The following is a 26,577-nucleotide window of genomic DNA, read 5'->3' as shown; positions in this document are numbered from 1 at the left end:
TATCATTTATAGCTCACAATACTGTTTAATAATAACAAAAGGCAATGGGAAATATGACCCACCTTCAAATTCAGGAGCTGGCTTATTTGTGTTCAAAGCCTCCAACATTTGTTTGAGACTTACTTCACTATTTTCTAAAAAGTAAAGTATAAGGATTACAAAATGGCAAAGGTGTCAATGTGAATAATCATCATTAAAATAACCATGACAGGGAATGGTGTGTGTGGGGGGGGGGGGGCAAATTTTGTTAATGTCTGAAAATTAGCCAGATAAAAACTAATCAATTTAAAATAATTTTACCACGAATCTATTCCCTTAAAACAAGAAAAAATTCTAACCGTATTATTTGTCTTAATTAAATATTGATGTATACATTTTACAAATGTGATGTCAGACAGAGGGTGACTCTTAAAAATACTTCCAAGAGTAAAAAAATATTAATTTTAATTTGTTCTCAGTATGCCTACATTCTCATTATGTTTCTAAGACCTAGTTTATCTAAAACATACATATATAAAACATATCCCAAGCACACAGTAAAACTAGGACTTCAACAGAGATTGTTCTTTTAAAAAGGACTCACCATCAATAGATGCTTGACCCAGAATTTCCTGGAACGTCTTGTTGCTTAATGGAATTCTAGCCTTCCGGAGTTGGGACCTCAGCTCATTTATAGGCATCTTATCATTTCTGATCTTATCAAGAGTTGTAATCTCTTTAAATAAATCTGTAGACATGTCAAGAATAGAGAACTGATGAGGAAGTTGAGGCAAAGCCCTTTTTTAGACTTAACACCCTAACCTGCACAGAGTAGATGCATTACAAAAGGAATTCTGAGTTAGAGGGCTTTCAAAACATGTCAGTGGGCTTTGTTTTCAGAAGTCACTTAAACAATAAGCAAAATTTAACATACCCCTAGCCAGCTAAAAGTTGAGTTTCTGCAACATTTTTGTACAAGTTTGCTTTTATTTATTAACTATTTCTCCTCAAAGGTTTTTCTACTACATGCTCCAGTCTTTCAGAGACTGTAAAGCATTTCAAGAACAGCTTGATAATAAATAGCTCTTGGAATGAAGTCAAATATCAAAAATAGAACCCAGCTAGTTGGCAAAAGGAAAACTGAAAAATATAAATCTGTTATGCACTGAAAAACAGCCACACCCTATCCTAGGCATCAGAAAGCCTCTCTTTCTTGCTAGCCTACCTACTAGTATTACATGCAGTAAATCCTTTTTTTTTTTTTTTTTGTACTTTTTTTTAACATTTCACTATAGGTGAGAAAAAGAAGCATATGGAAATTATTGGAGGTGAGAGAAAATTGTATTAGATTCACCAGGGGAGAAAATGTGTACCTTATACTGGAGCATATACTGAGACAAACTATTTCGCTTTAAGAAAGCATATTCTAGGAATGTAATTCTAAATAATTCATTACAGTCAAAGCACAGATTAAATATGATAAGGAATAAGAAAGCAGATTATAACATCTTGATACATTAAAAAGAAAACTTAAGGAATTAAAAATACAGGGGAAAACAAACCATATTTTAGAAAAAGAATACCATTGAATTATCTTAGAAATTTACTTTTAATTTTCATTCTTTTACTATACTTACTATTGAATGGTGTTGATGGTTTAGGTGAATTAGTGAAAACATCAGTTACATCTTTTAAGATCTTTTTACTTTCTGCAAAGTTAAGAAACAAAATGGAATTTAAATAGATTTTAAGCTCATGAAAGCAGGGATCTGGTATTGTTTCAATTTCATTCAGCTTTCAAACTTCTGTGACCATAATGCATGGTAAGAAATACACTTAGATTATGAGCATGTGCGTGTACACACACACACACACACACACACACACACACACACACACACAAACAGGGAATGCAAGGAAACACAATCTGGGAATTGCAAGGTACAGTTAGGATTCAGACCTCCCCATCCCCTGCCCCGAGGCAGGTCATAAGACACTCATGTGAGAGATGCCCTTGCTATACCCAGAGGGAGGGTGCATCCTTATCTCTGAAGACTGAGGGTTGGAGGGACACCAAGAGGAATCTGAACGAACAGACCTTACTAAGTTTCCCCTGGTTGACCACCCTCAGCTCATATCATTTTGTCCCATCACAGTTTTCTACCACTTTCCACGCTTCATCAAAGCTAACACCAAAACATTAAACACCAAGGTTTAACAACTCCTTATGAATATTCCCCTTTCATGTAAAATTTATATTAAATTTGAATGCTTTTCTCTTGTTGATCTGTCTTTTGTTACAGGGCTCCAGCTGGGAACCTAGAAGGGTAGAAGGAAAAGATTGTGTTCCCACTCCTACAGAAGCCTGCTTCAGGGATCATAGGCTGGTAGCCCACAGACTGAATATAGCTGAGATTCAGTCATGTTCATTGTCCTAGGGAGTGGTGGGGTTTTCTTTCCATTTGAATTTAACTATCTTCATCTAGGACACATGCTCTCAAGTTACCTTACAGTCCACACCCCTTCCTTTTGTCTTATAACCAACTCATTTTATTAATTTTGCATTACGTGCCTGGCTACTGCAGGCATTTGAGTTAGCGGACTCTGCAGAGCCTGATTCAAAAGTTACCCTTCTCTATTGAAGTCTATTGTAATTTATCTAAATAGCAAATATTGGAGCTATGGCACTATACCTCTTGAAGTGGCAGGATAATTTGACCCATCTTTCCTATTCGAAGCAGTTAGCTTGGCCTTAAATATTTCCTCACTCCTGAGATTTTTGTAGACTGAGAGTTTTTGTAGGGACTGTGTTTGCAAAAACCTAGAGTCATTGAAGAAAATATGCCAAATGCCTAAATAGAGAGGCAGAGTTTGTCTGGAGACAGAGACAGAAGGAAAGAGAGGGACAGGGAGGGGTTGAGAGACTAGAGGTTTGATGGGAAAGAGTGAGAATTACCCTGTGGGAGCTTCCCTTCACACAGATGCAGGATTACCACAGGCTCCAACAACAAAGCGTCAGTAGAAACACAATGCAAGGAAGTTTTACCTCTGTCTCCCACATTATGGTGTGACTTTGGAATGGGAGAGGGTGCCAGTAATCAACCACCCTGCCCCCAGGGTCTGATTTAATTTAATTGAAAGAAAAAAATGATTTCAATTTCTGGTATTTAGTAGCTAGATATCTGGATCAGCCCTCCTACTAAAAACAACTAAAAATTCTAAATAAAATTATTGCTATAAAAAAAAATCTTGGGGCGCCTGGGTGGCTCAGTCGGTTAAGCGTCCGACTCCGGCACAGGTCACGATCTCACAGTCCGTGAGTTCGAGCCCCGCGTCGGGCTCTGTGCCGATAGCTTGGAGTCTGGAGCCTGTTTCAGATTCTGTGTCTCCCTCTCTCTTTCTGACCCTCCCCGACTCATGCTCTGTCTCTCTCTGTCTCAAAAATAAATGTTAAAAAAAAAAAATTTTTTTTAAATCTTGAATTCATCAATGTGCTGCCAAGAAAGTAAGAAATTCCCAGACCAAACAACTGATGAAAGGCTGTAATCCAGAAACACGGCGACTGTTTTTACCCAAAGAGTGTTTGCCAAACACAAAACTAAAACAAAACAAAATTGGATGAATTTTAGTTTGTACTTTCAAAGGCTCAGACAAAGCCTAAGTTCCTCCCAAAGTGGAGGGGAACGTGGGGTGGTTATCCTCAATTTACAAAAATGTTTCTCTAGATTTCAAGACCCAGAAAAAAATATCAAGAATAAGAAACAGTTCCTCCTTTATAGATAATCTGACTTTTCTCTCTAGCTACCTTTAAGATTTTTCTTTCTCTTTGGTATGTCACAGTTTCATCATGATAACCCTACGTATGGATTTCCTTTCATCCTATGTGGGATTCACTGGAATTCTTGTATTGGTAGGTTTAGGTCTTTCTCATTCTGGAAAATTCTCAGCTATAGTTCTCCAAATATTTTCTCTGCAACCACTCTGTCTCTTCTCTCCTGTGTGGATATATATCACATCTTTTCATTCTTTCTTTTTCTAGCTTTACTGAGATGGAACATTATATTAGTTGTAACTAATATATAACGTAATCAGAGATACACATATATATTTCAAACTGATTGCCATAATAAGTAGACCTCTTCATTCTGCCTTCCTTTTAGCTTCTTCTTCTTCTTCTTTTTTTTAATGTTTATTTATGTGGGGGAGAGAGAGAGTAGGAGATGTGCAGAGAGGGAGACAGAGGATCTGAAGAGGGCTCCATGCTTCCAGCAGTGAGCCCAATGCAGGGCTCTAACTCACAAACCACAAGATCATGACCTGAGCAGAAATCTGATGCTCAATCAACTGAGCCACCCCAGCGCCCCTAACCTCTTTCCTATATTCCAACTCTGTCTTTCTATGCTGCATTCTGTATAATTTCTTCAAACTCCTTTGCACTTCATATTTCTCTCTTCACCCATGTTTAATCTGCTAATATTGTTGTCTGCTAATTAATTTTATTATATTTTTAATTTCTTTATGTCCTGTTTCTTTCTTTTCAAATTTTAGTTTCCCTTACATGTTTTCAAATTTATCTTTTTTTAGAAGAGTACAGAAAGAGTGAAATTAAAAGAATAGAAAATACATATATATCCAAAAATATACTGTATTGCATATTTGCAGGTTGCTCAGAGAGTAAATCTTAAAATTTCTCAACATAAGAAAAAAACCCCTTCTTTTAACTATGCATGGTGACGTGTTAACTAGATCTATCGTTGTGATCATTTCATTCTATATGTGAAATATATATACAAAATGTCACAAAATCAATGGTAGAGAAGAAAATGATACAGATGAAAACATAAATCGAGGAAACAATAAACACACACGATAGAGAGGATCAGAAAGCCAGGAATTAGTTAAGAGTTATTAAAATTGACAAACCACTAGCATAAATGACCTAAAAAGAAAAAAGATGGGGCGCCTGGGTGGCTCAGTCGTCAAGCGTCTGACTTCGGCTCAGGTCATAATCTCATGGTCCATGAGTTTGAGCCCCGCGTCAGGCTCTGTGCTGACACCTTAGAGCCTGGAGCCTGCTTCAGACTCTGTGTTCCCTCTCTCTGACCCTCCTCCACTCTCTCTCCCTCAAAAATAAATAAAAACATTTTTAAAAATCTTTAAAAAAGAAGTATCTGATTTTATTTATTTTTTAAAATGTTTGAAAACATCTTTTTAAACATTTTTTAAATGGTTATTTATTTATGTTTGAGAGGGAGAGAGAGAGGGAGAGAACAGGGGAAGGGCAGAGAGCAAAGAGAGAGAGAGAATCCCAGGCAGGCTCCATCTGTCAGTGCAGAGCACTGTGAGATCGTGATCTCAAACCGTGAGATCATGACCTGAGCCAAAATGAAGAGTTGGACGCTTAACTGACTGAGCCACCCAGGCGCCCCAAGACGTATCCGATTTTAAAACCTGGATAAAAACAGTACTTGTTTCTACTAGTCTTCTCCAAATAAAGAAGAGTATCCACACACTTTCCAAAAGGGTTACAACAATTCTCAGTAACCAATTTATAAACATAGCAGTCCCATAACAATCTTCCTAAACCTATGGTATTAGTATTCTTAAAAAAAAAAAAAAAAAAAAATGAGCCAGCATGAACACATATAGTCTAAACAGGAAAACTGAGAGGTAACTCAAGAACTCACCATCTGTTTCAGAGTTCAGTAACCCCTCAGGTTTTTCTTCATTTAAAGGTTTCTCCAGGCCCTCCAATGCAGATAAAAGGTCTTTAACTTCAACTTTCCTATCAAAGACACTATTAACAATGTTACATGCATCTTCTATTCCTAAACAGAGACATGACAAAATACAAAGGTATCTAGTAGGTCAGTCTATCCAGAGACGCACATAACAACTTGATTTGGGTGAAATGTATTCATTTTCTAGAATACCCAGTCTTGAGAGATTTTTGTCTCTCTGAAATATTCTCCAAACTGAAAGCTCTACAACATTTATAGGTTTACAATGCTTATATCAGAAAACAAGACACACTGAAATAGTTTACCTTACTAGTTCAATGCAGGAAGCTAAACAAAACAACAAAATACCAAAATTATCTCTAAGAAAATAGTGCCATGATGGGGAAACAAAAGGGGGCACTTGGGTGGCTCAGTCAGTTAAGTGTCTGACTTTGGCTCAGGTCTTGATCTCACGGTTTGTGAGCTCGAGCCCCACATCAGGCGCTGTGCTGTCAGCGCAGAGCCAGCTTCAGATCTGGCACTCTCTCTCTCTGCCCCTTCCCTACTCATGCTCGCTCACTCTCTCTCTCTCAAAAATAAATAAACAAACATTAAAAAAAAGGCAGCCCTTTCTGTCTTTATCTAAACATTTGGAAAGAATGACAGTGTTGTTGATGACATGCCAATAATTTGTTGCTTTACTAACTTAAGTGTTATTCATTTATATCTTTTAATCTCCCTTGTATCCAAGTTACAACTGTCTTCTTTATTATGTCCTCCCTATTTTTTCCCCTTCATCATACTTCCTAAAGAGTTCTTTATTAGTCTTTTGAAAGAACCAACTTTTGGTTATATGGATAAGTGCGTGTGCGTGCGTGTGTGTGTGTGTGTGCGTGCGTGCGTGCGTGCGTGTGTGTGTGTTCTATTTCACTAACTTCAACTTTCCACTTTGTTAGCTCCTGACTAGCACTTTTCAGGGGGATTGTACTGCTCTTTTGTTGTTTATCCTGCTGGTTAGCTCTGTAAGCTGAACGTTTAAGATACATTGTTCTGGAGGCGCCTGGGTGCCTCAGTCGGTTAAGCGTCCCACTCTTCATTTTGGCCCAGGTCACGATCATGTCAGCTGCGCTGACAGCAAGGAGCCTGCTTGGGATTCTGTCTCTCCTTCTCTGTCTCTGCTCTCCCCCCCCCCGCCCCCCCATACGCACTCTCTCTCCGAAAATAAATAAACTCAAAAAAAGATAAATTATTTTTGATATTTCTTGTTTTCTAATAAAAGCATTTAATGCTATAAAATATCCTGTAAGATTGTTTTGGTCACACTCTACACGATTTGATACATAGTGCTTTCACTGTCATCATTTCTAAAATCTTTCAGGTTTCTTTTATTCTTCAACCAAGGAATTACTTACAAGGCAATTTGTTTTTCATCTTAAAAGCAACACTTTTCCTTTCTTTCACAAATAATTTTAATGTCACAACATCATGGTCAGACTATGTGGTGTGAATGACTTCTGATTTTTAGAATTCACTGAAATTTTTATTTGTGGCTTAAATACATCATCTATTTTTGTGGCTATTCCATAAGTATTTGAAAAGAATGTGTATGTGTTTAGGATACAGAGTACTCTAATCTGTTTCTGAAGTCAACTTTGTTAATACTGTCACTTCAATCTCAATCTCTTTCTCAATTTCTTTCAATCCGTCTATTTCAATCTCATCTTTCTATTTAGAATTCAGTGTTTACCTGGAAATAGATATAAATATGGTTGTGTTTTATGGGCATTAGTAGAAACCCAACCTATATAAAGCATTCTTTGTTATACACTTATTCCATTTTTTCCTTTCTTCATGGAACCGTATTGTTACTGAGGTCTCTCTCTGGTGCAAATGTAAATCTAGTTTACTGTTATGACGTGTATGTATGGACCGTATTTTATTCAACCATTTCCCCAATCGTGGACTCATAGATTGTTTTCATTTCTTTCCTCCCATAATGTTGCAGGGAGCATCCCTGTACATGTCTCTACAAGAAACTTCTCTGGGCTATTTATCTGAGAATAGAATTATTGGATCATAAGAAATATGCATACTGAATTTGACAAGTACTGCTAGATTGCAATCTGGAATGCTGTACCACTTTACCTACTCACTAGCAATTTGTGAGTATTGCCAACTCTCTTCATACACATATTTAGCTATGTGGGTTTCTCCTCCTGTATACTAAGTCTTATATCCTTACTTATTTTTCCAGTTGATTTCTTTCTTTCTACTGTTGATTTGCAGAATTTCCTTATATTTGAGATATTAATTTTTTGTTGGTTATCTTGTAATTATCTTCTTCTCCAGTCTGTTACATGTTTTAGAGTCCTTGATTTACCAGAAATCCTTAATTTTGATGTAATCAAATCCTTTTTTACCCCATGGTTGTGCTTTTGGGGAGTAACATCTTTACGAAGGTATCCATAACCACAAGGCACAATAGTTTTTCTTACATTTTCTTCCATCAGCTTTATAGTTTAATCTTTGAGATCCATTTTAACATTCATTTGATTCTTTGAAGGTTATTTTTGTATATGGTATGACATAGGGATTCTACTTCATTTTCTCTGCATTGTAAGACAATTTTCTCAAATCAGAAGCTAAATAATACATCTTTTCCCCACTAACTGATGATGTCATTTCTATCACATTCCGAGTTCCCATTAATAGAAGTCTCTACCGGGTTCTGTATTGTGATGCACTGGTCTATTTTCACAGGTCTATATTACAACAGCATTATGCTATGTACTAACATGTGACAAAGCAAGATCTTTATCTTTTTTTTTCCCAAAAGGGTCTTAGCTATTCATAGATCTATAATCTTCTATAATGAATATAGAATTAATTTGTCAAGGTTCCCACCAAACTTATCCTGAGATAGTGAGTGGAACTGCATCCCAAGTACAGATTCTTTAGAGAGAATCCACTTATTTCAATACTTCTTTTAAAACCCCCGTTTTAGGACTACAATTCTCAATCTCAATGTCTGTGGTCCAAGGCTGTTTTAGTGTCCTCATGATAGAACTGTGCTGAAATGTCAAAACAAACCGAAAAAAGTTAAGCATTTAGCCAATGTTTTTCACAAGGAGATAGAGAGCAAATGTAAAAATATATATATATGAAGAAATAAACAAGAAAGATAAGAATACAGAGGGGAAAAGTCATTAGATGTGATTTAAAAAACCAAACTTGATTACTTTGATTATAAGATGGATAACCCCATCAGCATTAGGAAGGACAAAAGAAAGAATATAGCAATAAAACACATGACAAGGAAGAAAGAGAGACAACAGAAATTTTTTTAAATAATTCAAGAATATTACAGTATGAAAAATATGTATCTATGTGTGAAAACCTAGAGTTTACAACATCAACTGAGTTTAAATGAGAAAATGCATAAAAGGGGGGTTTGGTAGAGTATATATAAAGTCTATATACGCACATACCTATACATACACCGACCCCCAAAAATGAAGTTCCTGTTCATATGCATTTTGAATTTCATACTTACTGTGGCACTCGATAAATTCATCACTGTTGTCCAATTCTCTGATGAAATCCTTAAAACTCACCACTTCATCTTTTTTTAAAAAAGAAAAAAAGAAAGAATTTAGATATTATTGTAAAAAGGACCACTTGATGTTATAACACCAGAGCTATAAACACAAAAATAATGGAGAGGACTGGTAATCCTATTGTGACACGTGTGATATGCAGAATCAACCTAAAATAAAGCTGTCAGAGATGCACTTTGAACATCAATTCCTCTGATAAAAACCCATAAATTGATAGACAAGAAACAATTTTTAATTTCTCTTTTAAAAGATATATGGCAGTATATTTCCTTTGGCATTTAGAGTGAAACTTCTGAAATACGCAAAATTTGTTATTTTAAATTGAAATAATTACTCACCGTTAGGATGAGTGTTATCCAAAGTCTCCTTTATTTTATCATCTGTTAGATAGATTCCAATGGCATTTAAATTTTGCTGAAGTACAGGAATGTCTTTAAGTTCATTTTTGTAAATGTTGATGTTGTAAAATTGATTTTTATTTCCTGGGAAGAGATAATCACCTTCACTTAGAAAGGAATTTTCATGTTTCTCCTTTATACTTTAATTTTTTTTAATGTTTATTTATTTTTGACAGAGAGAGAGAGAAAGACAGAGCATGATCTGGGGAGGGGCAGAGACAGAGGGAGACACAGAATCTGAAGCAGGCTCCAGGCTCTGAGCTGTCAGCACAGAGCCTGACACGGGGCTCGAACTCACAGACCGCGAGATCATGACCTGAGTTGAAGTCAGACGCTCAACCGACTGAGCCACCCAGGCACCCGTCTCCTTTATATTTAAAAAAGAGTGGGGGAAAAAATCTCCCAAGATATAAAATTATACTTAAGAGAAAAGGCAGTATTTGTATTTATTTATGTACCTAAAATAATTTAAAATAGGTGACAATAGGTACACATAAATGTATAAATATAAGTAAGGAAACTGGGGGAAAGAAACAGAAGAGCAGCAAAAATAAGACAAAAGAGAGCAACAGACAAAGTACATTTCATAAGGTCATATACATTAAATTTTGCAACAATATCAAATGTGTATGCATCTAACAAGAGCCTTCCAAATATAGCAAAAGCTTGCAGAATTAAAGGGAGGAATGCATGAACCCATAATCAGAACTGCAGATTTGAAAATCTTGCACTTAGTAATTAATTGAACAACTAGAATAAACATCAGTAAGAATTAAGGGCGCCTGGGTGGCTCAGTCAGTTAAGTGTCTGACTTTGGCTTAGGTCACGATCTCACAGTTCATGAGTTAGAGCCCTGTGTTGGGCTCTGTGCTGACAGCTCAGAGCCTGGAGCCTGCTTTGGAGTCTGTGTTTCCCTCTCTCTCTGCCCTTCCCCTGCTCGTACTCTCTTTCTCTTTCTCTCTCTCTCTCTCTCTCTCTCTCTCTCTCCCCCTCTCTCTCTCAAAAATAAATATTAAAACAAAAAAAAATTTTAATGTTTAAAAAAAATCAGAAATTAGAATATCCAACAAAACTAGCAAACAATCTAACCTAATGATATTTATAGAACACTACCCAACAACTACAGAATATACATTCTTTCAAGTGCACATGGAATATTCACCTAGGTAGACCACATGCTAGTCTTTAAACCAAATCTTAATGTATTTAAAAGAATTTAAATTGTACGAAATAAATTCTCTGACCAAGGTGTATTAAATTAGAAATCAGTAACAAGATCCCTAGCACATGTCCAAATATTTGGAAATTAAATAATATAGTTCTTTAATTTTTGTAATGTTTATTTATTTTTGAGAGACAGAGAGAGGCAGAGCGTGGGTGGGAGAGGGGCAGACAGAGAGGGAGACACAGAATCCGAAGCAGGCTCCAGGCTCTGAGCCGTCAGCACAGAGCCCGACACGAGGCTCCAACCCAGGAACCATGAGATCATGACCTGAGCCGAAGTCGGACACTTAACCAACTGAGCCACCCAGGTGCCCCTAAATAGTACATTTCTAAATAACTCATGTTTCAAATGAGATATCACAAGGTAAATTAGAAAATATTTGAAATAAGTGATTATCAAATCACAACATATAAAATTTTGTGAGATGCTGTGAAAGTGCTCAGAGGGAAATTTGTAGTTTTAAATGCTGGAAAGGTATAAAATCAGTAGTACAAAAAGCAGAGGTATGAAATTCTTTTTTCTTAATGTTTATTTTGGAAAGAGAGAGAGAGAAAGCATGAGCATGAGTAGGGGAGGGGCAGAGAGAGATGGAGACACAGAATCCAAGGCAGACTCCAGGCTGGCACGGGGCTTGAACTCACGAGCCGTGAGATCATGACCGGAGCCAAAGTCGGACGCCTAACCGACTAAGTCATGCAGGCACCCCTGAAACTCCTTTTTAAAAAATTCTTTTTTATAGTTGTATAATACTCTACTGTACATAGAAACTAAAGTTTATTCAACTAACCTCCAATGTTTACACATTAAGTATTTTCATTATATTTTGCCATCTCAAATAATTCTGTAATGAATAATCTTATGTATCTATATTTTCACATTGTTGGAGGGTATCTTCAGGGAAAATTCCTAGAAGCAGGATTGCTGGGTCCAAAGGTAAAGGCATATGTGGTTCTGTTAGACATTGCCAAATTCCCTCCATTAGAATGGTAGCATGTTAAATGCCCACCAGCTATAGGTAAACGTCTTTTTCTCTACAACCTAACAGAGTATGCTGTGAAGGTTTTCAATTTTTGCCAATCTAATGGGTGAGAAATTGTATCTCCATTTTAATTTGCATATTTCGTATTATGAGTAAAATCAAACATCTCTTAATATGTTCATAAGCCATTTAAGATCTTTTTTATGATTTATATATCCATGATTTTTGCCCATTTTTCTATTTTTCTTCTGTGATATACATTGTAGTTTCTACCATATTGTTATTTGTTCTTTGACTTTACCTATGATATCGTATTAATAGACAAAATTGTTTTTTTTTTAATTTTTTCCAAGATGGATGTCAGAGAGCTTACTGCCTATGTTTTTTCCTAGATTTTTTTTAAACGTTAAAAAAATTTTTTTTCAACATTTCTCATTTGTTTTTGTGACACAGAGAGAGAGATAGAGAGAGAGAGAGAGAGCGAGCGAGCATGAGCCGGGGAGGGGAGGAGAGAGAGGGAGACACAGAATCCGAAGCAGGCTCCAGGCTCCGAGCTGTCAGCACAGAGCCCGACGCCCACAGACCGCGAGATCATGACCTGAGCCAAGCCAGACAATTACCTGAGTCATCCAGGCGCCCCTCTTCCAGGAGTTTTATGGTTTCAGGTCTTACAAGTGCAAGTATTTAATCATAGTCTAAGATAGGAATCCAGTTTCATTCTTTTGCATGTGGTTGTCTAGTTTTCCCAACACCGCTTATTGAAGAGTCTGTCCTTTCCGCACCATATATTCTTGCCTCGTTTGTCATAAATGAATTGACCGTATACGCAAGGGTTTATTTCTGAGCTCTCCGTTCTGTTCCACTGATGTCTGTTTTTATGCCAATACCATAGAGTTTTGATTACTATACTTTTGTAATAAAGTTTGGAATCAGAAAGTATGATGGCTCCAGCTTTGCTCTTTCTCAAGATTGCTTTGGCTATCAGGGTTTTCTATGGCTCCACACAAATTTTAGGATTGTTTGTTCTAGGTGTGAAAAATGCCATTGGAATGTTGATAGGGATTGCAGTGAGCCCGTATATCGCTTTGGGTAGTATGGACATTTTAACGTTATTAATTCTTTGACTCCACAAGCATGGAATATCTTTCCATTCATTTGCATCATCTTCAATTTCTTTCTTCAATGTCTTATAGTTTTCAGTGTACAGGTCTTTCACCTCCTTGGTTAAATTTATTCTTAGGGATTTTGTTCTTTTCAATGCAATTGTAATGGGATAGTTTTCTTAATTTCTTTCTGATAGTTTATTAGCAAATAGAAATGCAACTGGTTTTTCTATTGGATTTCATATGGTGCAACTTTACTGAATTTGTTTATTAGTTCTAACAGTTTTTTTTAATAGGGCCTTTAGGGTTTTCTACATATAAGATTGTGTTATCTGCAAATAGTAACAGTTTTACTTCTTTCTTTCCAATTTGGATGACTTTTGTTCCCTTTTCTTGCCTAATTGTTCTCAGTAGGACTTCCAATACTGTGAATACAAGTTGAGTAAAAATAGTGAGAAAAATTACGGCATAGGGAACATAGTCAATAACACTGTATTGTGACACTTTTATTGTGACAGATGATAACTACACTTATCATGGTGAGAAGTGAGCAATACATAGAATTATTGAATCACTATGTTGTATGCCTGAAACTAATATAACATTTTATGTAAACTATATTTTAGTAAACAAAACAAAACAAAAAAACTGGCAAGAATAGGCATCCTTGTCTTGTTCCTGATCTTAGAAGAAAAGCTTTCAGTTTTTCCCCATTGAGCATATATGTGGCCTTTCGTATACGGTCTTCATTAAGCTGAGGTATGTTCCTTCTGTACACACTTTGTTGAGAGGTTTGTTTTTAATCATAAATGGATGTTATCTATCATAAATTGATGTTTGGCAGTTTCTATCAATTTAATTATATATATCCCAGCAATCCCATTTCTAGGTATTCAACTAGGAGAAATGAAAATATATGTCCACACAAATACCTGTACATAAATATTTATAGAAGCTTCACTCATAATCACCAAAACCCAGGAAATTTCAATAGTTTATCAATTGGCAAATACACAAACATTACATTCATGTAATGCAATAATACTCATCAATAAAAATAAACACACTGCATGCAAAAAGTTGATGAATGTAAAGTATAATATGCTATGTGAAAGAAGCCAGACTCAAATGAGCTTCATATGTTCTGATTCCATTTACATGACATCCTAGAAAAGGCAAAACTTTAGAGTCAAAGAATAGATCGGGGGTCACCAGGAATGAGGGTTAGCGAAATGGATGGACTACAAAAGGACACAAAGAAACTTCTGTGGTGATACAGTCTATGTGCTGTTTAGTAATGGTTACATGACATTATTTTTAAGGATTCAAAAAACGATATACCTAAAAAAAGGTGAATTTTACTACATGCAAGTTATACTGCAATAAATATAAATTTGCTCCTCAAAAATATAGTCAAGAGAGTAGTTGAGAATACATAAAAACAGAAAAGATAGGTATAAAATCCACTTTGCTAGGTTGGTCAAAAGTTTTAAAGTTGTCTTCTTTTTATTTTTCAAATTTTTATTTAAATTCTAGTTAGTTAACATATAGTGTACTCTTGGTTTCAGTAGAATTTAGTGATTCATCACTTACATGTGACACCCAGTGTTCAACGTAACAAATGCCCTCCTTAATACCCATCATCCTTTTAGCCCATCCCCCGCCACCTCCCTCCATCAACCCTCAGTTTGTTCACTATAGTTAAGACTCTTTATATGGTTTGCTTCTCTCTCTTTCCCCCACCTTCCCCTACGTTCATCCGTTTTGTTTCTTAAATTCCACATGTGTGAAATCATATGGTATTTGTCTTTCTCTGCCTGACTTATCTCGCTTAGCATAATCCAGCCTGGTTCCATCCACATTGTTGCAAATGGCAAGATTTCATTCTTTTGATGGCTGAGTAATATTCCATTACATATACATATACATATACATATACATATACATATACATATACATATACATACACCGTAACTTCTTTATTCATTCATCAGTCCATGGACATTTGGGTTTTTTCCATAATTTGGCAATTGTTGACAATGCTGCTATAAACATCAGGGTGCACGTGGCCCTTCAAATTAGTATTTGTGTACCTTTTGTGTAAATACCTAGTAGTGAAATTGCTGGGTCATAGGGTAGTTCTATTTTTAACTTTTTGAGGAAACTCCATATTGTCTTCCACAGTGGCTGCACCAATTTGCATTCTAAAAATTATTTTCTCATCGTTTATAATATTCTGATAAATTCAGGTCAGATATACCTAGTGAATAATCTCAGAGAACAGTATATAATCTAATATTTTTCTAGCACTATCAAAGTAAAACTACCCATAACTTTGAGTTTGGGGTAAACTTAGCAGTCTTTGCCATATAATTCAAACACAAGTTATATAAACTAATACTGTATTGTTTCATCTTTAAAAAAAATTAATGTTTGTTTATTTTTGACAGAGAGAGAGACAGGGAAACCGAGTACGAGTGGGGGAGGAGCAGTGAGGGAGGGAGACACAGAATCCGAAGCAGGCTCCAGGCTCTGAGCTGTCAGCACAGACCCTGATGGGGGGGCTCCAACTCACAGACCACAAGATCATGACCTGAGCCGAAGTCTGACGCTTAAACAACTGAGCCACCAAGGTGCCCCTATATTGTTTTATCTTTATATTGTTTCTTACTTACCTGTGCTTTATCTAATCCTGTGTGGTTTTTAAAAGATTTTGTTTGTTTGTTTACTATTTTAGGGAGAGAGAGAGCACAAGCTGGGGAGAAGGATGAAGGGAGAGAGGAAATCTTAAGCAGGCTTCATACTCAGCGCGAATGGATGCAGGTTGAGCCCATGACCCTGGAATCATGACCTGAGCCGAAGTCAAGAGTCAGTTGCTCAACCGACTGAGTGACGCAGACGCCCCAATCCTGTGTTGTTTTAACATGAAAACCACTGCCTGTCCTTCCACACGGAGCCAGTAGATACATATTAAGTGGAACTCACCTGAGGCTTTAGGCATGTTCAATGTATCACAGAACTTAATAAAAAATTCTTGAAAGGTAATCTTGCCATTTTCTGTAATGCAAAGTAAAATGTAGATGAAGGAATTACTGCTTCTGAATTAATCTGTCAGCAGTTAATAGTCAAGTTATAACAAAGGTGAAAAGCCCGGGGGTCAGCCTGTACTGTTCCTTCTTCCTTAACTTCTGCATACATATGATTATCAATTTCTATTCAATTATTTCCAAATACTTCTTGAGTATATCACTATATTAGTTAATGCCTATGCTATTACAATAGCATTGCTAAAAATCTATCGCATCAGTCTCATTGCTCTCCATTTATTTTAAACAATGCAGCAAGAGAGGTCTTTCTCTTTAAAAAAAAAAAATCTGGTTACTCCTCTGAATAAAACCCTTCAGTAGCTCCTACTTGTCCAAAAACTACAAAAGCAAAACAAAACAAACACATGGTGGGTAGGCAAAGAGGCTATAGGCCAATATTCCTTACAAATGTGTTAACATCTAAGTGAAATTCTAGAAAATAGGGTTTAGCAGTATAAGCAGAAACTAAAGTTCTAGATACCTTTAGGACATGCATTGTCACTGAGGGTGATAGGCTTTCAGGAAGGAAAACAGGTTCTTGGAGGGGAAAAAATCTTAGCCATTACAATGGTTTGTGGCCACAGTACATAAGCAAGTATTTATTTTTGGCATTAAACATTCATAGCGTGTGGGATGGTGAAAACGACAAAAACGTCTAAAAAGTCTCCTTAGGGGAGTGATTTTTTTTTTTTTAAAGGTTAAGAAACACTACTTTTAGGATAATGGTAACCACCTAAATTTACTCTGGAGAAATCTAAGAAAAAGGCTTAGAAATCCATAGGACCAAAGATGGCATCTTGATGTGGAACTCAGTGCATAGGATTTGGTGGTGAAGGAAAAGAAAGAAGCAGTTAAAGATGAAGTCCCTACCAAACAGTATCAAAATGTCAGAAGGCTCACTACCCCCACTTCCCACCCTCTGCCCCAAAGGTGCCATTAAAGTAAACGGACTTCATTTACTTCAGTAGAAACTGAAGACAGAGCTCCAAACTGAATGTGCCACCCAACACCCTCAACTCTTTCAACAAATCAGGATAGAAATGGACAAAGGAAGATTTGAGATGGGAGCCAACAACTCAGAAAATAGATTGTGTAGAAAGACCAAGTCAGCTCCAAAATAAAGACTCAAGTAAAGTAAAGGTACACAAGGTGGAATGGATATGACAAACTATAGTAAGGGACATAAAGGATAGACATGAAAAGAACCAAAAGGAAAAAAAAAAAAAAAAAAGGAGGGGGAGAGAGAAAAGGAAGAAAAAAAACAAACCATGCAAAAAAAAAAAAAAAAAAAGTAGAAAAGTTTACAGCAGAAGTGACAGAGCCCAGAAATAAACCCCACATACGCTCAACTAATATTTGACAAGGCAGCCAAGAACATTCAATGGAGAAAGGATGGTCTCTTCAACAAATGGTGTTGGGAAACTGAATAACCACTTGGGATACTCCCCAAAATCACCTCAAAATAAATTAAAGATTTAATTGTAAGATCTGATACTGTAAAGAAAACATAAGGAAACAGCTTTCAGACATTGGTCTTGGCAATGATTTTTTGGACATGACACCAAAAGCACAAACAACAAAAAGCAGAAATCAACAAGTAGAACTAGATCCAATTGAAGATTTTTCTTTTTCTTAATGTTTATTTGTTTGTGAGAGAGAAAGACACAGAGCATGAGCAGGGGAGGGGCAGAGAGAGAGGGAGACACAGAAACTGAAGCAAGCTCCAAGCTGTCAGCACAGAGCCCGACGTGGTGCTTGAACTCAAGAATCATGAGATCGAGACCTGAAGTCGAATGCTTAACTGGCTGTAGTCGGACGCTTAACCAACGGAGCCACCCAGGCACCCCAGAACTACCTTCAACTTAAAAACTTTTGTACAGCAAAAGAAACAATCGGCAAAATGAAAAGGCAACCTACAGAATGAGAGAAAATATTTGCAAACCATATATCTGATAAAGGATTATTATCCAAAATATATAACAAAGAATTCACACAGCTCAATAACAAACAAACAAATGAACTATTTTAAAAATGGGCAGAGTAATAGAATAGGCATTTTCCCAAAGAAGACATCCAAACGACCAACAGGTGCATGAAAAGGTGTTCAACATCACTAACCATCAGGGAAATGCAAATCATAACCACAATGAGATATTGCTCAAACCTGTTAGAATGGCTATCACCAAGAAGACAGGAGATACGGATTTGTGATGATGTGGAGAAAGGGAACCCTCATACACTGTTGGTGGCAATGTAAATTGGTGCAGCCACTATGGACAACAGTATAGAGATTCCCCTCAAAATTAAAAATAGAACTACAATATGAACCATCAATTCCCCTTATAAGTGTATATTCAAAGGAAACGAAAACAGGATCTCGAAGACATACTCCTGTGTCTACTGCAGCATTATTCACAATAGCTAAAATATGGAAACAATCTAAGTGCTCATCAACAGATGAATAAACAGAGGTAGTGTGAAAATATACAACAGAATATTTTTCAGCCATGAGAAAGAGAGAAATCCTGCCATTTGCAACAACATGGTAGGATCTTGAAGTCCTTATGCTTAGAGGAGATAAGCCAAAGACAAATGTTGTATATGTCACTAATATGTGGAATCCAAAAAAGCCGATCTCATAGAAAGAGAGTAGAATGGTGGTTACCAGGGACTTAGGGGGTGGGGTGATTGGGGAGATACTGTTAAAAAGTACAAATTTGCAGTTAAAATGAATAAATTCTGGAAATCTAATGCTGTGCTGATCTAATACTGTATTACATAATTGAAAGTTGCTAAGAAACTAGATCTTAAATGTTCTCACCACAAAAAAAGAAATCGTGATAATTACGTGATGTGATAGAGGTGTTAGATAACATTACAGTGATAATTATATTGCAATATATAAATGTATCAAATCAGCACATTGGACACCCTAAACTTACATAATGTTATCATATGCCCATTATATCTCAATTTTACAAAAAGGAAAAGAAAAACTCTGTGGAGGTGGAGTGGGGGAAAAAAAAAGCTCTAAGTCACTAATATCGAGGATGAAAATGAAGGTATCATTACAGATGAAGCAGAAATCAAAAAAGATAAGAAGCAGATGTCAAGGACAACTTTATCCAATACATTTGAAAAGTCAGATGAAATGGACAAATTCCTATAAAGACACAGCCTGCCAAAACTGACAGGAAAATAGAATATTTTCTTGGTAATACCATACAATTTAAGAAATTAAATCAATAATCCAGAATTTTTCCATAAATAAAACTCTAGGCCCATAAGGCTTCACCTGTGAGTTCTGCTTAACATTTGAGGAAGAAAAAAATCTCTTACAGAGAATAGGAAAGTAAAGAATATTCCCCAACTCTTTTGAAAACGTAGCAAAAATGATATTCAACAATACCAGTCATTAAAATAACGCAGTTATTTTCTACATTTATAAACATCTGCTTCCCTGAGCCAATGCCACAGGCAACACCCCCTGAGGTATTCCTGGATATCAGCATAGTTTCCATAGTTTCCCTTCCAAAGGGTTAACACGTGGCAAAGGGCCTCACGGACTCTGTTGTACTCTGTGCATGGCATTCTGACTGAATACTGCCCGCGCCAGTCAGTTCGCAAAGTGACCTCATCTCCCAAGTACCACCACCCACAGGGATAAAGTAGGCCCAGACTCCCCCATCTGTTCAGTCTCACAGAGCTCAGGCTTGGCACACTATGGTGGCACCGGTGCTCACCAGTCATCTCACTGCAGCCCCCCCGCCCCAGGGTGCCCTCCATTGCTGTATACCCCATCCATACATCTCCCATCCCCACTGGTAGATGATGGCCTTTACAACTAGATGCATTCAGACTACTAACCGTGTTCAGGTCCATGTCTTAATACTTCATCAAGTAAAACATTAGCTGCATGAAAGTCATTGTTCATCAATAATGCCTTGAGGTCAGAGACATCAATCAGATCATTCTGGAGAATTTGAACAGTAACGAAGAGTAGCCGTGTAACTGAGAAAAAAAAAAAAAAGAGCAAAAACATGCTTCAACAGCAGAAATAAGAGTACACTGTTCACTTTCACTTAATGGGCTTGAGTTGCATAAAAGAAGTTTACATGAAATTACTAGTAGTTTTAAAAACCATTGTGTATTATAATAGCTAGCAGTTACTGAACACTAAGTGCTGGAGACTCTTCTGAGTACTTCTACTTTACCTATTTAAGTCTATTATTACCTGTAATAATTCCAAGATAGGCATTATTATCCCCATTTTTCAGATGAAGGAATTGAGGTTAGTGAGAGTTAAAAAAATTTTTTAATGTTTATTTATTTTTGAGAGAGAGAGAGAGACAGACAGACAGACAGACAGAGAGACAGACAGACAGACCATGAGCAGGGAAGGGTCAGAGAGAGACAAAGATGCAGAATCTGAAGCAGGCTCCGGGTTCTGAGCTGTCAGCAGAGACTCCAACGTGGGGCTCAAACTCACTAACCGCGAAATCATGACCTGAGCTGAAGTTGGGCGCTTAACCGACTGAGACACCCAGGCGCCCCGAGGTTTGTGAGATTAAGTGATTTACTGAAGAATATACTGGTATTAAGTGACAGGGCCAGGATTCAAATCCAGGCACGATATTTCCAAAGCCCATGCTCTTAACTACTGTGCCTTTCAGGTAGACATATGTAACTGGTCAACCATTATGCCTACAGCTACATAATACTTCATATGTGGACCCTGAAATAATTGTGAAGCATTACAAAGAAGTTTACATCAAAACTTTATTGCCTTATTTCACTTAAAGTTATGTTACAGAGACAAAATAAGAAGAAGAAGGTGCTGTTTCTGTAAGTCGTGCTCTTTATATTTATCTTATAGCCCCACAAATGTTGACAGCCTTGGTCACTTTCCAATGCCTTCAAACAGTTGTGGTTGTTGATGCTGTTTAATTTAGTCCACATTTTACTAGTTGTTCTCAGCAGGAGGGTTGGTTTCACATAAGCTACTCCATCATAGTCAGAAGTAGAACCAGGTAACTCAAGCTTTATCGGTAAATTTGATGCCCTGCTCTGGTTGAAAATTACTGTTTAGGTTATTACTTTACTACAAAGCTATAGTGATTAAGACCATGTGGCATAAGAATAAATAAAAATCAGTGGAATGGAACTGGAAGTCTAGAAATAAATCCATACATTTCTGATCAATTGATTTTTTACAAGGATGGCAAAACCATTTATTTAAGGGGGAAAAGAATGATCTTGTCAACAAACGATGCTGGGGTAACTGGCTATCTGCATGCAAAAGAATTAGAGTGGACTCCCATCTCACACCACATACAGACATTAACTCAAAATGAATCAAAGATTGAAATTAAAAGGCTAAAACTATAAAATTCTTAGAAGAAAACATTAGTATAAATCTTAATGATCTTGGATTATGTTTAGACATGATATCAAAAGAAGTGACAAAAGAAAATATAAACTGGATTTCACCCAATTTAAAAACGTTTGTGCTTCAAAGGACACCACCAAGAAAGAGAAAAGACCCATAAAATTGGAGAAAAGATTTGCAAATCATCTATCTGATAAAGCTACAGTATCCAGGATATAAGAACCCTAGCAACTTGACAAATAACCCGATTTTAAGATAAGCAAAGGATACATATCTCTAAATGGCCAGTAAACACATGTAAAGATGTTCAAAGTTATTAGCCATCAGGGAAATGCAAAACAAAACCACGGTGAGATACTTGTGAGACTAGGCTAGAATAAAAAAGACGGACAATGTAACAAGTACTGACAAGGATTTAAAGAAATGTACAATGCTGTTGGGAATGTAAAATGGGGCAGCTGCTTTGGAAAAGGTTCCAGCAGCTCCTCAAGTTGAATGTAAAGTTACCACGTGACCCAGCAGTTCCATTCCCAGGTAGGTACCTGAGAGACATGTAAATGTACATCCACACAAAAACCTGTACTCAAAAAAATGTACACATGTTCATAGCAGCATTATTCTTAGTGGCCAAAAAAGGGAAACAACCCGAATGTCTATGAACTGATAACTGGCCAAAGAAAATGTGGTATAACCACAGAATATTATTCTACCACGAAAAGGAATAAAGTACTCATTTATGTTATGATACAGGTGAACCTTAAAAACAGTATGCTGGGGCGCCTGGGTGGCTCAGTCGGTTGAGCGGCCGACTTCAGCTCAGGTCATGATCTCATGGTTTCGTGGGTTCGAGCCCCACATTGTGCTGACAGCTCAGAGCGTGGAGCCTGCTTCGGATTCTGTGTCTCCCTCTCTCTCTGTCCCTCCCCCGCTCTCTCTCTCTCTCAAAAATAAACATTAAAAATTAAAAAAAAAAACAAAAAAAAAACCAGTATGCCAAATGAAAGAAGCCAGACACAAAAAGCCACGTATTCTAGTTATATGAATAACTAGAATAACGATTCTAGTTATATGATGTTCAAACATCAACACAGATAGAAAGCAGACTAGTGGTTGTCAGTGGCTGGGGAGAGCGGGGAAATAAGCACTACAGGGTACAGGGGTTTTTTTTGACGTGATGAAAATGTCCCAGAATTAGAGTGTGAAGGTTGCACAACTTTGTGGATATACCAAAAACCACTGAATTGAACACCTTAAAAGGATGAGATTTTATGGTATGTGATTTATATCTCAGTAAAAATGTACATTTGATAAATAATGCCATTGATTATAAAGGTGTTCTAATTTTAGAGATATTCAAACGTGAAGAAAAAAAGACATTTGTTTCCCCAAGGCATTTAGAAATCCATTGTTGGCAGGGGTGTCTGCATTTGTGGAGGGTTCTTCGGTAGGTGTTCTCTGTAGACATGGGGGTTTAGGGAAAGATGCTGGTGTTGAAATGGTTTCCCTAATTCCAAGGAGCACGAGAGGAACTTTGGGGACAAAGACCAAGCACTTGTCTTTATGCAGCAGGGGCAAAACGATGTGGTTAGGCCACAGAAATGACATGGTAGTAAGAATGATACAGGGATTAATGGCCCAAGCATTTAAAGAAACTAGCTAGATGAAGCTAAGATTTCTATAAGTGAAATCAGTGGCCAGTCCATTTGGGTAAACCTGAAAACTCCAAAGGCCTGACTTGAGACAGCACAGAGGGTAGTAGTGGTCCCTCACCCAATTTCCACACCTGATTTAATTCATAGATCCAGAACCCCTTGAGTGAAGAAAAATTTATCTCCTCTTGAGGAAGGACTTTATATTAACAGCAAAGGTATTTACTGTGTATCTTCTTCAACGCTGTTTTATTTCTTTTCCCTCCTTTATAACTTTGCCCCATTTTCACTTGTTTTTTTTTTATATCACATAAGCTGCTTGAAATCCTTTTTGAAACTATAGACACTACAAATTAAACACTTGAAATCCATTTAGTGATTTTTTTTAAATGTGATTTCATTATCTTTATTTTACAGTCACTTCTTTAAACTGGAAGTATTCACTTACCTATGGACTCTTTGAAAGGTGGACTTCCTTTAATTCTTTCAAAGAAATCTTTTAAATTCACCTCATTATCATCTGGAAATATCAAAATCAAGCATATTGTCATTAAAACCCTGATACTCAATCGGTACACAAAATAAAGGCTCTGACTAACAATACCTAAAATCTCATTCTACCTCATTTCTCTCTCAAATGGCTGAAACTATTTCAATGTAATTTTTCATACTTTCAGGAACCACACCCATTGATCAGTTAATGATATTAATAGTTCACTTTTTTTGACTTCTTACTCAAAAGTAAGAACTTAAAATAACTTTGAGTTCCTTATGTATATATACTAAGTATCCTTTTATGATGCTTCACATTTATTAACTAAAATATGCACAAGAATTCTATAACATGCTTGATATGCCTATCCTTAAAAGATGAAAGCAAAGAGAAATTAAATAACTTGTCTAGGTCACAAGAGCCAGAAAGTGCTCGAGGCTGTATTTGAACTAAGGCAGTCTAAGGCCAGAGGTGACAATGTTAACTATTGGGACACACACACACACACACACACACACACACACACACACACAGGAAATAAAATGCAGTAATGTAACCACAGCAGAAAATATAGGGCTATAACTACATTGAAAAGACTTTAACTTATAACAAAATGGCAAGCTGGGTAGCACAGGAACGATTACAAATTCCTAAAGATGCTGTATGAAATATTTTATTCTATAAATGCATTATCAAGTTGTATGAAAAGGAAATAATAAAACGTTAAGTGGGCACAGAGATCCAGAGGGGAAAACCAAGTGAATACTAAGCCTACAGCTATTTGGGGATACATATTAGATCCAAAAGCAGCAAGGTGCTTGATTTAAATGTTCATGCATATTCATAAAAGAAAACTTGGGTCCTGCTACACAGAGAGTTTGAATTTAGATACCAAATGAAACTGGGATGCTTAAAGAATTTCAATCCAGTGAAAGGGAGATTAAAATATTATATTCACTGGCCCATGTAAACACCAAGGTGACCTAAATCTTCCCAATTTTGAGAGGCAGTGGGTAAAAAAGATCACCTGTGAAAAATCTCCTGCATCTCATGTGGGCTTAGGGCCTAAATTTATACCACTCCCATGATATGAAAAACCCCAGGTCAAAACATAAAAATTGATTGAGGTCAATAATAATCTATGGCAAAAGCAATAACCAAACAATGCTGGGGAGGTACTCTTAAACCTAAGACATGCTCATGGGATTCCCATAGAAAAAACAAGCTGGTTAAGATAAACCCCAAATAAAAAGCCACCTAAAACTGGTAAAACTCACCAGCTTCTAGAAGTATTCCCACACGATTTGACACTTAAGAGTGGATGTAAATAGGAAAGGAGATCAAGTACACAATACATGAAGTCAAAGATGGAAAACAAAGATAAATATGTGACCACTTGGAAACAATGATCAAGACTAAATAATTATTCTTCTGAGATGTAATGAAACTTTGGGTATTTCCTTTGGTTAAAAAAGCAGAATGGGACAAGCAAAATAAAAGGTGAAAGTGGGTCTCCTCTGAAGAAAGACTGCAGATCAAAATGAAGCTGCTGATGTCATGTCTTTGTTTTATTACATAATGGTATTTTCCCACCCATGCTTACAAGAAATGAATGCTAATTATCTAAATTAGCATATGTAGAGTATGAACAGATAGATATGGTCAGTAAATAAATTAGCAGACTATTTTGGCTCTAATTTATATCAACCTAAGCCTCATCGCGACTGCCTTTAGCATTTTACCTCCATATAAAACACTCTAAAACTGGTTCCTATAAACAGGGAAAAATGAGCAGAATCTCAAGCCAAAAAAATGCTCACCACTGATGTCACAATATTTAAGGGCTTCACTGCCGTCCTCCGCAGCTAAATTAACATTCAAACTTTTCAGGGCATGCTCCAAGTTACGTATGCCAATCTTGCCATTATCAACACTTGTCAAGATACAAGCAGCTTCTTTAAATGCTACAAAGATAAATAAATATATATAAGATACTATTATTTTAAAAAATGCAAAATAGTTTGTCCAGAGTCCACTATAGGTGAACTCTCAATTTAAGTATATATATTTAACTAAAATCTCTGCAGAAAAAAAGCAAAGTATTTTCTACTTGTAACTGACAACCTATTTATTTCAAGCAGCATTTAAAAAAATTAAGGGCGCCTAGGTGGCTCAGTCGGTTAGCCATCCAACTTCAGCTCAGGTCATGATCGCATGGTTCCTGGGTTTAAGCCCCGCATTGGGCTCTGGGCTAAAAACTCAGAGCCTAGAGCCTGCTTCAGATTCTGTGTCTCTCTCTCTGCCCCTCTTCCACTTGTTCTCTCTCTCTCTCTCTCTTAAAACTAAACATTTAAGAAAAGAAAAATTAAACCAAAAAATTATATGCAGAATTTGATGGGTTATCTGAATCCATTCATCCATTAAATACTGAATAAGCTGTGACCCTTTCTTAAATAATAGTAACGTCCTGTACATGTAGATCTAAAGACTTCTATCAACTGATGAAATAAACCAAAAAAAAAAAAAAAAAAAAAGCTAAAATTTGAGATTAAAGCTCTTGATCTCCAGGGCCACTACCAGTCTATATTGTGCTTTTGTGTGAATTGAAAAAAGGCACCCCTCTCTATGTATCAATTACAAAGAGGCATACCTTCCTCTAGGTAGCTGCAATCTAGCATTGGTGGTCCCAGCCTGGAGAGCACAGTGGAATGTAGAATGCATTTCAGTCTCTACTTGTACCCTTTCAACCAGGCATCTCTGTGCAAGCACAACCCATGCAACCAAATGTAGTCCTGTTGATACCACACCAATTTAAAATATAAAACATGATCATTACTGGGAGTTTCAATTTTTTGTCAATACCATTTCTCACCCCATTTCTCTCTCAACCCCAAAATGAAGTTGTCGTGTATGTTTCCATAGTCCGAACATCGTTGCAT

General features: G+C 36.7%; 1 protein-coding gene across 1 annotated transcript; it reads right to left on the bottom strand.

The window, feature by feature from the left end:
* On the bottom strand, positions 1-26,577 carry LOC147571734 (uncharacterized). The gene is made up of 11 exons (XM_086696112.1): positions 26,511-26,577; positions 25,459-25,602; positions 23,594-23,665; positions 19,975-20,118; positions 16,007-16,078; positions 9,655-9,798; positions 9,253-9,321; positions 5,667-5,807; positions 1,617-1,688; positions 584-727; positions 1-134 (listed from the first exon to the last, which is right to left on the bottom strand). Exons 1-11 carry the CDS (start codon positions 26,575-26,577, stop codon positions 7-9), a joined length of 1,197 nt encoding a protein of 398 aa, XP_086552238.1. The 3' UTR covers positions 1-6.

The sequence above is a fragment of the Puma concolor genome, unplaced genomic scaffold (genome assembly GCF_028749965.1).
Source record: "Puma concolor isolate L17-30 unplaced genomic scaffold, mPumCon1.1.hap2 unalloc_scaffold_101, whole genome shotgun sequence".
Taxonomy (NCBI): Eukaryota; Metazoa; Chordata; class Mammalia; order Carnivora; family Felidae; genus Puma; species Puma concolor.
This window is presented reverse-complemented; position numbering and strand designations above follow the sequence as displayed.